Source organism: Lottia gigantea, assembly GCF_000327385.1.
Source record: "Lottia gigantea unplaced genomic scaffold LOTGIsca_9, whole genome shotgun sequence".
Lineage (NCBI taxonomy): Eukaryota > Metazoa > Mollusca > Gastropoda > Lottiidae > Lottia > Lottia gigantea.
This window is the reverse complement of record NW_008710950.1, coordinates 4,181,394-4,194,079: the sequence shown is the minus strand read 5'-3', so window position 1 is coordinate 4,194,079 and position 12,686 is coordinate 4,181,394. Positions and strand designations below refer to the sequence as shown.

Sequence of the window (12,686 nt, the reverse complement as noted above, 5' to 3'; positions counted from 1 at the left end):
TCCTTTATTATAATTCTTACTACAAAGGACATATGATAGCAGTTGGAAATATTCGATTTTCCAAAATTCGTTCGATACCTTTTTTCGAAAAGTTAATCGAAAAATGCTATTTCGGTTGCTTTTTGACGGATCATTTGAAATTTTTATGACGTAGACCGTCGGTATGGGCAAATAATTCTGCATAGTCAAAAAATGTTCATCACTTCCGGTTTCGATATTAGTAATTTCGGTGGCATCACTTCCGGTGAAATTGAGTTATGTCAGAAATGACATATGCATAAGCTTAGTGTCACTAATACAAGGTGTTACAACTAAAAAAATCCGTACCGGAAGTAACATATAGGTCGCCATATTGGTTTGCCTCAATATGCAAAATTTGCTATTTTGGAGCTATTTATCATCCGATTTTGGTGTTAAATGATGGAATTAACGTTTATCTAAAACTTGTTGAGGACAGAATTTTGATTTTCGGTTTTGCCTTTTTTGTACGACCGGATATTTTTTTTCAAAGTTTGAAGGCGTATATCTCATGACCTTGACCTTTGGTGACCTACATATTTACTATGCTGATAATTTGTGACCTTGTCTATCTGATGACCTTTTGACCTTTGGGGTCAGACAACTATTTTCGATTTTATAGGGGTTTAAAAATGGTCCATTTTGAACCTTTGCAGTGCTGTATCTCGTAGCCTAAGTGATATAGCAATAATTCTTTCGATTTCACAATGCTGAGATTCTGAGATTTCCAGTGATATACAACATGTCTATGTAAAAATCTATTCGTTTAACATTGTGGTACCAAATTTAAGTTGGTTAATGAGATGTCAGTATAAATAAAATTCCTGAGTTTGACATGTCCGTTAAAACACCATTCTCCCCAATTTCTATCAGAAAGTTCGTCAACTCCAGGCACTTTTAGATATTTGCATTTAGAGATGCAGAAAAGTATTTACATCAATGTAATTGCAATAGACCAACTTCGTATGTACCTGAATGTCGTAACACGCCCTGCATCAGTACTGTTATTAGTACAGTTCTAGTTGGTATTGATTTTTAAAAATTTGGTGGAATTTTGGTAGAACGAACGCCCTGCATTGTTTTCTAACTGTTTATTTGCAGGGCGTTCGTAAAAAAGAACGCCCTGCACTGTTTATTTATTTTTTTTTTTTTCTTCATCCCGGGAGCTTAGTTCTCGGAAACGGCAACGGGTACGGCAAAACGGATTTCACCATGTTTTCTAACCTGTGGAGAATTGTGGAATGGATGTAAAACGAAAATTTTCTGAGCAACATGAAGCGACGTTAGCAACAAACAGAAAATCGCCTCTAGAGGGCATGTTTATCAACCGATTTTGATCTGGTTTCTTTCATTGTATTTCTTGTAACAAAGGGCAAATGATAGCAGTTAAAAATTTTCGATTTTCGAAAATTCGTTGCATACTTTTTTTTGCCGAAATTAATCGAAAAATACTATTTCGGTTGTTATTTAGCGGATTGACTTGAAACTTACATGGTGTAGACCGCCAGCAAAGTGGAATAAAAGCACACATTCAAAATTTTTTCATTACTTTCGGTTTCGATGTTAGTACTTCCGGTGGCGTCACTTCCGGTGGGATAGATTTATGTCAAAAGTAACATATGCATTATATTACCAGCCTTAATACAAACCTTTTAAACTAAAAAAAATCGTACCGGAAGTAACATGTTTGTCGCCATATTGGTTTGCCTCATTTTTGCCCAAATTGATTCCCAGAATTCATTTTTAATCCGATTTGCGTAACGTTTGTGTCAAACGATCGGTTTAATGTTTGTCTACAAATGATAGAAAGCATAATTTTGATTTTTGGTTTTGCCTTTTTTGTATGACCGGATTGTTTTTTTCAAAGTTTGAAGTCGTATATCTCATGACCTTGACCTTTGATGATCTTCATATTTACTGTCCTGATAATTTGTGACCTTGTCTATCTGATGACCTTTTGACCTTTGGGGTCAGATACCTATTTCCGATTTTACAGGGGTCTAAATATGGACCATTTTGAGCCTTTAAAGTGCTATATATAGATCCCTAATAGAGATATGGCAATAATTCTTTCGATTTTGTAATGTAGAGATTCTCACCTTTCCATAGATATATAACATGCATACCGTACATGCAAATTCAAAACTCCATTCACTTAACATGGGGTTATTATTAGATAAATCGGCTAATTAGATTAACCTGGCTGTCAACCCCAACAGAAATCAAATTTTAAGTTGTTTTAAAGATACCCTCCCTTTTATATTTCTTGAAAATGGTCTTTGTCCAGTTATGGTATAAAATTAAGCTCTCGGGTTGATTGAATCATGTCATATTCTAGTTTAAGCTCACGGCAGCATATTGAAGGTATACCTCCACTTAATTTACCAACTTTCTCATTTCTTATCCGATTTTCATCAAACTTGGTATGTATGTGTATAATTAAATTCTAAATTTGATGGAATTATCGAATTTGCGTAGTGCGCATGCGCATTGCCAACTTTCTTATTTATTATCCGATTTTCATCAAACTTGGTATGTATGTTTATAATCAAATTCTAAATTTGATGGAATTATCAAATTTGCGTAGTGCGCATGCGCATTACCAACTGTCTTATTTCTTATCCGAATTTCACCAATATACTTAGCGTGTCGCTATTGTTTAAATGTAAAATGACGCATCTTCACCCTACCAATGACGTAGGACTTTAACCGTTCATTACGTCTTTCGAATACCTGCTATTGTTCTAAATCTATTTTGAACATAATTTTTGTTTTGTTGATAACTTTATACTAATGTCTAAAAGATAGCAATTTAAGAAATTTCAAATTTTGACTTTTGTCGCTGACTTTTGGAGATTTTATTTAAAGCATTTTTTAAACTTCCCAAATTTTATTGCGATCGATCTGACAATTTACATGTAGATAAACATTTTGATTGCGAACAAAAATATGCTTTCAAAATTTAGATATCACTTCCGGTTTTGACGTCATTCGCCTCCAAACTTCAAATTTCAACTTTTGTAGATATTTGAAAAATTCTTTTTGCAATTAGTTATAATTGTCCCCGTAAAGATTTTGGAATGACAAAATTTGACCCGGATGTATTGTGTAAGACGCCATTTTGATATGACTCACTTTTATAAAACTCAAAATGGGGCCTCAGGGTAAAATTGGATGTGCGTAAATTTGATGTTTATGTAAACTGCAATCGATTGCTAACAAAACATGGGAAGCCGATTTTTGAATTTTGGCTTTGTATTTTTTTTATTTCCGGTTTTATGTTTTCAGTAATTGTCAAAACTATTAAGTCTTATACCTAGTGACTTTGACCTTTGGTGACCTTGTGACCTGAACAAAAGTTGTTGCCTCTTACGAAATTTATCCGATTATATCTCCACTTTTGTTGTGCATCGTTAACTTCCGGTTCTACAGCCATTGGAAAATCGCGATTTTTAACTTTGAAGAGCTCTGTCACGTGACCTAATTAACATACGACAAAAATTCTTATATATTCTTTGAGTGCATAAAATTTCCTTTTGGTGATATATCACAATTGACATTTTGATCAAAATTGTGCGTTTTAAAAATTGAAAATTTTGTACCGACTTCTATAGTAACTGTGCGTAAATTCACGGTGTCTATAATCTACCGATAGTCACCGTTGCCTTAAAAAAACTTTTAACCACGAACATGTCATGATCTAATGATTGTAAACACTTGAAATTTTGAACATTATTTAACAATGTACACATCATCACAGACAAATTGAAATTTTTGAAGTAGGCGTGGCACATCCGGTGTGCATTTACCGTTACCTGAAATATTTGCATTTGTTACAACTCGCATAGTTTGCAATTTTCACCCTAAAAATTTTGCATGAAAATAGATCACTACTTAGGACAATTTGTGATAAGATTACAGTTGTTTACGTTCTTCACTTTAAAAAAGGGAATAGGTTTAACAATTTTGTAAAATTTTCATTTTTGATTTTTAACATAAATGACATGGTCAAAGGTCATTGACTAAGGATGACCATTCTTACCTTGATCTTTGATGTCCGATATATACTACCGGTTTTGCAGACGTCCAAAACAGCAATTTTCGAAACTTCAAAGGCTCATATTACTTTTATTTGACATTTGTTGACATTTTGACCTGAACAAAAGTTGTTGTCCATTACGAGATATATCCGATAATATCTTCACTTTTGTTGTGCATCGTTAACTTCCGGTTCTACAGCCAATTAAAAATCGCGATTTTCTAACTTTGAAGAGCTCTGTCACGTGACCTAATTAACATACGACAAAAATTCTTATATATTCTTTGAGTGCATGAAATCTCCTTTTTGGTGATATATCACACTTGATATTTTGATCAAAATTGCGCGTTTTAAAAATTAATAATTTTGTATTGACTTCTATAGTAACTATGCGTAAATTCACGGTGTCTATAATCTACCGACAGTCACCGTTGCCTTAAAAAAAACTTTTAACTACGAATATCTCATGATCTAGTAATTGTAAACTCTTGCAATTTTGAACAATATTTAACAATGTACACCTCATCACAGGCAAATTAAAAATTTTGAAGTGGGAGTGGCACATCCGGTGGGCATTTACCTTTACCTGAAATATTTGCAATTGTCATAACTCGCAAAGTTTGCAATTGTCATCCTAGAAATTTTGCATGAAAGTAGATCACTACTTATGACAATTTGTGATAAGATTACAGTTGTATGCGTTGTACGCAAAATTAAAACACTATTGGGACAATAATTGATAGAGTTACATTTTGTTTATGCCTTTTACTTTAAAAAAGGGAATAGGTTTTACAATTTATAAAATTTTGATATTTTGGCCATTTACATGCATGACCTTGGTCTTTAGAAGGTCAAAGTTTATTGATCTCTATGACCATTCATACTTTATCTTTGATGTTCGACATATATTTTCGCCTTTACAGACGTCCCAAAACATGAATTTTCAACACTGTTAAGGCTTATATCTCTTTTATTTGACCTTTGTTGACCTCCTGACCGTAACACAAGTTATTGTATCTGACAAGACCTTTCCAAAAATATTTCCATTTTTGTTGTGCGATTTGTTCTTTTAACTTTACAGCTATTTGAAAATTCGACTTTTTACTACCGAATGTTAACACCTTTTAGTACCGAACGGTATCAAATCCATCCGTCTTTTCACTACCGAACGTTAAACGGTTTAAACGATTTTTTTTTACTTTTAAATGTTTACATGCTTTTCTTTCCGGTAAGAAATCTCATTGTGAATTTAAAAATGCAACGTGTTATCGATGTATCAGGTTGGATGCGCACTGCTTCGGTGCCGTTATAACGGTTCTAGTTGCAGGGCGTTCCTAAGCGAACGCCCTGCTTTGTTTTCGTAACGATTATTTTTTTTTTCGTCAGCTAGGGAGCTTATTTCTCGGAACCAGAAATAGGTACGACAAAACGGACTTCATGACGTTTTCTAACTCGTGGCTATTCACGTATTAAATGTAAAACGAAAATGTTCTGCGCAACCGGAAGTGAGATAGCAAAAAACCGGAATGGACTGTAGAGGGCGTATTTATCGTTCGATTTTTCTCGGGTTTCCTTTATTATAATTCTTAGTACGAAGGACATATGATAGCAGTTGAAAATATTCGATTTTCCAAAATTCGTTCGATACCTTTTTTTTGTCGAAATTAATCGAAACATGCTATTTCGGTTGCTTTTTGACGGATCATTTGAAATTTTTAAGACGTAGACCGTCGGTATGGGCAAATAATTCTGCATAGTCAAAAAATGTTCATCACTTCCGGTTTCGATATTAGTACTTCCGGTGGCATCACTTCCGTTTAAATTGAGTTATGTCAGAAATGACATATGCATAAGCTTAGTGTCACTAATACAAAGTGTTACAACTAAAAAAATTCGTACCGGAAGTAACATATAGGTCGCCATATTGGTTTGCCTCAATATGCAAAACTTGCTATTTTGGAGCTATTTATTATCCGATTTGAACAATTTTGGTGTTAAATGATAGAATTAACGTTTATCTAAAACTTGTTGAGGACAGAATTTTGATTTTCGGTTTTGCCTTTTTTGTACGACCGGATATTTTTTTTCAAAGTTTGAAGGCGTATATCTCATGACCTTGACCTTTGGTGACCTTCATATTTACTATGATGATAAATTGTGACCTTGAATATCTGATGACCTTTTGACCTTTGGGGTCAGACAACCATTTTCGATTTTATAGGGGTTTAAAAATGATCCATTTTGAACCTTTGCAGTGCTGTATCTCGTAGCCTAATAGTGATATAGCAATAATTCTTTCGAATTCATAATGCTGAGATTCTGAGCTTAACAGTGATATACAACATGTCTATGTAACATGCATATTTGAAAATTACATTCGTTTAACATTGTGGTATCAAATTTAAGTTGGTTAATGAGATGTCAGTATAGATAAAATTCCTGAGTTTGACATGTCCGTTAAAGTACCATTCTCCCCAATTTCTATCAGAAAGTTCGTCAACTCCAGGCACTTTTGGATATTTGCATTTAGAGATGCAGAAAAGTACTTACATCAATGTAATTGCAATAGACCAACTTCGTATGTACCCGAATGTCGTAACACGCCCTGCATCAGTACTGTTATTAGTACAGTTCTAGTTGGTATTGATTTTTAAAAATTTGGTGGAATTTCTCCACATAAATAACTGGCATATATATATTTAATTAAATTCAAACTAATACAATTTCTTTAATATGAGAAAATTCATACTTTAGTCACTATAGACTGTTAGACTTGCCTGGCAAGCTATCTTTAAAGTATAGTACTATATATATTTAGATCATCCGTTCTTGGGGATGTATATCTAATATACTAACCTCTTTTTAAAATGACGTACGCGAAGGAGACTTTGTAGTTGACGTTATGATTATGTATATTGAAGTGATCTCGAATGCGTTTTTTTTTTTCGTATTTTCGATGAATGGTTTTTGTGTTATTGCCTTTGACTTACAAATTACGTAACAAAAATTACTTTTGAATGTGATAAGAGTCCAAAGCTTCGCCCGACTTTATTAATAAACTTGATATTCTAATGCATATTGATGACATCTGAGATATCGATTTTCACGAATTATCTATGAACGATTTTTAGCTATCGCTTTTAGCAAAATACATCAACACTGGGTTGTGAATCTAATGGAGATATTTTTGATGAATATTTTTTTGTTTTATTACCAAATTGTCGAGGCTTATATACATCTCGGAATGTATTATAGATTCATATTGATAATAAGAATTGGTAATAACGAACCGATATTTCTTTTCGTCGTTTCAGGTTTTTCTTTGACTACATTTATTTTGGTAACTTGTTACATCTGGAAACCAACGAAAGACGATGCCATTTTGTTATTGCTTTTTATAGCATTATGGGGTGTTACAGATGGTGTCATGCAATCACAGATACAAGGTGGGTATGCTTAGTATGATATGAAATAGAGAGATATATTTTAATCCAAAATTGGCAATAATCTTGCTGAAGCACTCGATTCCAACCAAGTCCTCAGTGGTGTAAATTACCAATCAGAAGGCAGTTTTTTCACTGTCAATATCCACAAAGTAATATTTATATTGGTACTGTTCAAGATATCTCCAAATTGTACTTCAACAATATGAAGACTTTCTCTGTTTGGAATCTCACCACAGTATAAATAGTGTTGGACTATTCAAAGACTTGAAAGGAGACAGAATTTGTATGGATGAGGTTAAATAGGATTTTATGACCTTTCCTTGAATGTAGTTATACCTTATTTTTCGTGTGTATGAAAAGACGAGCAAGCTTCAAGCATTGTCTGTCCAAGCAATAGAATCTAAAGGGTTCAAAGTTCTAGGGTAGATTGGTAGACCTAAACCAATGAACCAATGATAACTTTGTAGACTGAACAATCTAGAGAATAGGTATGTTCGTCCCATGGCTATAAAACGAAGTTAGAAATAATCTGGTTTGCCCATGTCAATCATTATCCCTGTAGGAAAGGACAGCTAATGTGCCATTGACAAAAGATTCATGTGTACATTCCCAGTAAGAAAGGCAATAAAAGAAAGGATTTCGCGGTTTTCTATCAAGACTTAAGATAGATTCCTTTTGAGACGAGGTAATCCTTTTCTTGATCAATAGATAGTAATAAGAATAGCTTCTGGGAGATTTCATTTCTCTTAAATTACTGGTTCCAGTGTAAATATTGTTAATTTATAGTGACATCGTATTACATTACATCAGGATCTCTTGACGCTTGTAATTATCAATAGAATAACTGACTATAATGTCTATATTAACCTTTATTCCCTTGGATATCAAAAACCATCCTACATAGCTTTTCACAGATAACATTTTTATCGTATTAAATTGCTATGATAAAGAAGGCAGCTCGTGGGTATTGTCGAGTATAAAATCTGATATTTTATCTGGAATCGGTCTGTTTTATATTAGAAATACATTTTATAACGATAATACTTCTATGAGTCACGTTTTGTGTAGCTCATGTGGTTGGGTATTATTTTTTTATATGACATGACATCTTTCATGACCAGACATGTTTGTTACGAAAATGCCAATAAATATCAAAAATTATCAAAAGATGCCATGGCTCAATTCAACGAGCTTTTATTATACTGACTTGCGTAATACGGCCTCCAAAGCAACTAGCTCGTTCCTCCAATTCCACCTTCCGATACATAGTATGACATTTTGTCACAGGAGACTATGTAGATAAAATCTACCCAGAATAGATGGAAATTAAAGACAGCACTGATTCTAAGACTAAAGTGTGCTACTTGGCGTTGCTTCTCAAGTTGTCAACAACCACGATTTCTGTCAGACTTTAATATAACAAACTTTGATTTTCCCATAGTAAATTTTCCATTCATGTGCAGTAACATATTAAAAGATTATGGAGTATACATTTCACACAACTCATCCGCCATGCTAGGGCTTATACTATTTATGAGGACTTCCTACCTTGGGGTAGTATTAACTTTGAAACTCCATACAGCATAGCATCGTGATATAATGCTACATCTTATTATATATTCTTCATATCATACACTCAAATAAACTATACGTTTTTATTTTCAGCTGCCTTGTCGGCTTATTTTGGACGCCACAAATCAACAGCAATGGCAGGTTACAGAATATTTCAAGGATTTGGATTAGAAGCCAGTTTTCTGTTGTCGTTATTAGTTCGTGATCTTCACATATCATTATATATGGCTATGTCTTTACATATCTTATCGTGTTTAGGTTTAGTGTGGATAGCTCGTTCTAAACGTGCTGCTCGACCATTACCAGGAGCTGTGACCACAGAGCTTCAATCTTCATCATCATCCATCATCACACAACCAGCACCTTACCCTGACGTACCGTTAGAAGAACATGCGTGATTAATTGAATTTTGTTTTAATATTATTATATGGTTCAAGTGGTTGCGAAAATGCTCAAAGAAAGACATTCTGCTTAATTGTCGGTTGGTTCTATTGTTCTTTGTTGGTATATGTCTTGTATACCAATTACTGATTGTAAGCCATTCCAGTGCTTTATTACACAACTTCTATATTGTTTTTAACCTTAATTGAGAATTGTGATTGTTTTCCTTTGGGAACTGTCATAGATTACCAAAGTACAGATGTTGGTAAATGTCAGATCTGTAATTACATGTATATTGTATTTTGTTTCTGGTGTAAAAATGAATTTCATAAATATTACCTTTATTACATGTTTTAGCTTCTTTAAAAATGGGAAAAAAGACTTCCATTTAACTAAGAGAGAGTTCTATGTAAGATAAATATAACAATCAAACAATGGTGTGCCAAGTTGACAGACACAGTTGCATAGCGGTATCAGATGTTTCGGAAGAGTGAGCAAACAGAATGTGCAATTCTATATAAACTTCGGATTTGGACATAAGCTCTAAACATAAAGGTCCTCTATATGGTTACAAGAATATAATAACCTTACGGAAAGGTGCAAGAAATCTCATAAGGTTCATTTATAATCCAAAATCAGGATAACAAAAAGCTAAAATAAATCCAAACGTAACGTATCAGAGTGCTGTAAGCTACTTTACAGAAAAGTATCATATAACAGAATACTGTACAGATCTTGATTACAAAGCAGAATACTGTACAAATCTAAACACGTGACCTAATAAACAGAATACTGTACAGATCTAAACGTGTAACATATAACAAATACTGTGAAGATCTAAACGCGTGACATATAAGAGTATACTGTACAGATGTAAACACGTGACACATAACAAAATACTGTTCAGATGTAAACGCATGATATATAACTAAATGCTGTACAGATCTAAAAGCGTGACATTTAACAGAATACTGTACATATCCAAACGCGCTACATATAACAGAATACTGCACAGATCCAAACGTGCTACATTTAACAGAATACTGTACAGATCCAAACGCACTACATGTACCAAAATACTGTCTAAACGCATGACATATAACATAATACTGTACAGATCTTAAGTCGTGTAATATAACAGTATACTGTACAGAAATAAACGCGCGACATATAACAAAATTCTGTGCAGATCTAAACGCGTGACATATAAGCGTATACTGTACAGATGAAAACACGTGACTTATAACAAAATACTGTGCAGATCTAAACGCGCTACATATAACAAAATACTGTACGGATCAAAATACATGACATAATAAACAGAATACTGTTAAAATTTAAACACGTGATATAACATATTACTGTACAGATCTAAACACATCACATATAACATAATACTGTACAGATCTAAACACATCACATATAACATAATACTGTACAGATCTAAACACATCACATATAACATAATACTATACAGATCTAAAAGCATGACATAGAAAAGAATACTGAGCAGATCTAAACACGTGACATATAAGAAAATATTGTACAGATCTAAACACATAACATATAACATAATACTGTACAGATCGTCAATATACCAGAAGGGAAGAGCAGAGTCAGTTTGTAAAAAATTGTTTTGAGGGAGAGTCGTGGGATTTGCTTCATTTCGATAACTCTTTGTAGGGTCTAGAAGTATCAATGAAAACAATTTGATGGTAATAACAACCTGGAAACCGGAAAGACTTTATTTTTTAATTGTAAAGGCACACAATTGCACAACATTTTAAAATAAAAAAAAAAGTTTAGATTAAGCTAATATGTAGACAAAGTCCTTTATTTTGTGATGTCAGTGTAAAACTAAACGAGCTTCTACATTGAAAGTTACGGTGGAAGGTCTACTATGATGAAAACTTGTATCAGTAATGAATAATAAAAGATGTCTTACATTCAACTCTTGACAAGTGAACATCTTCAATAAAACTAATTTTCTTTCGTGTTTTTCTCTCTAGTTAGACGACAAGATCTGCTAATGGGCAAAAATAGTAATCTTAGACTGTTCCTATACCTAATTAATGGAACTGGGCCATCATTTGATGAGTGGTATCGATTACCAATAGGCCTAAATATTAGTACTTTTGTTACTGTAGTATTACGTCAGAATTAGATACAAGTCCAGTGGGGGATTCAAACAGATAGATTTTATTCTGAATAATTACCTGCCAATCGACAAATAATTCATAACTTTGTCAGTTTGTAAGCTGTATGTAATATGTCAAATCGGAAAATACCACAGACGAAAATCACAGTACTGTTTCTGAGGCTAGACATCCTATTGATCTTCTATTGACAGAACAACTTTAAAGGAACATTGTCTTCTATCCATTTGTAAACATTTGTTCTTTACCTATAGTCCATTTAGACTTTGATGTCGTGAAAACATTTAACGTAGATAATCTGTCATTAAATCTCAAAAATTTTAACTGGAAAGGGTCTTCCAAAAAAAATATTCAACGATGATTTCATAAAATACGGTTCATATTGTGTGTGGAAAGAATAAAAAGTATTAGATAATACTATATTAAATTGGTATTTCTTGATTATTGTCCAAGGTAAACCATTGACCAAGCTGTCCGATTTGCTATGCACTAAATGATAGCTGTAGTCCCCTTCATACCATCTCCCTTATTGTTCAAATTAACCAAACTTGCTTCCGTATTCACAATCGCATCAATCTTCAATTGTTCAAGTATGAGATCTTAGCTCAACCAGAATATGAACTAAAACCCAAATGAAAACAATAAAGTATTATAAGATATAGACGTTGCCTTATCTTGTATGGCATTCATATCCAGTCATTATCTACTTATAAACAAACAAAAATATCAGTGGCTCAACTAGATGAATTGGGATCCATGGATTTAAGTAAGTTTGGGCTCCTCCCTCGGGAAATTTTTGCGTATCTGCATTCTTAGGTCCCTCTTAATTTAAAGAAAGATTTAAAGATTTTTGGTCTGTATTTAATGCATTTCGCTCATTTATATTGCTGGGTGCTTCTAACCAGTCATTTTTTTCAAATAAGGACATGGTTCTGAACCATTTAACATTGTGTGTTAACCTTTTGAATACTTCATTTTTTCTGCGATGGGGGTACTTGGACTTGTTTCCTATGGTCGTATACTATGGTAATATTCGACCTACAAGTTGTCTGAAGAAAATATGAATCAAGTTAT

The 12,686-nt window shown here is 33.3% G+C and overlaps 1 protein-coding gene across 1 annotated transcript in view; it reads left to right on the top strand.

Annotated features, from left to right (window-relative positions):
- The window catches only part of LOTGIDRAFT_155935 (hypothetical protein), a gene marked incomplete at both ends in the record, with an annotated part of 21,140 nt that extends 11,667 nt beyond the window's left edge, over nt 1-9,473 (top strand). Inside the window, 2 exons of the mRNA XM_009068432.1 lie at nt 7,372-7,503; nt 9,169-9,473. Coding sequence (XP_009066680.1) covers nt 7,372-7,503; nt 9,169-9,473 — 437 coding nt within the window. The remainder of the gene's footprint in view (nt 1-7,371; nt 7,504-9,168) is intronic.
- Nucleotides 9,474-12,686: the final 3,213 nt, after the last annotated feature.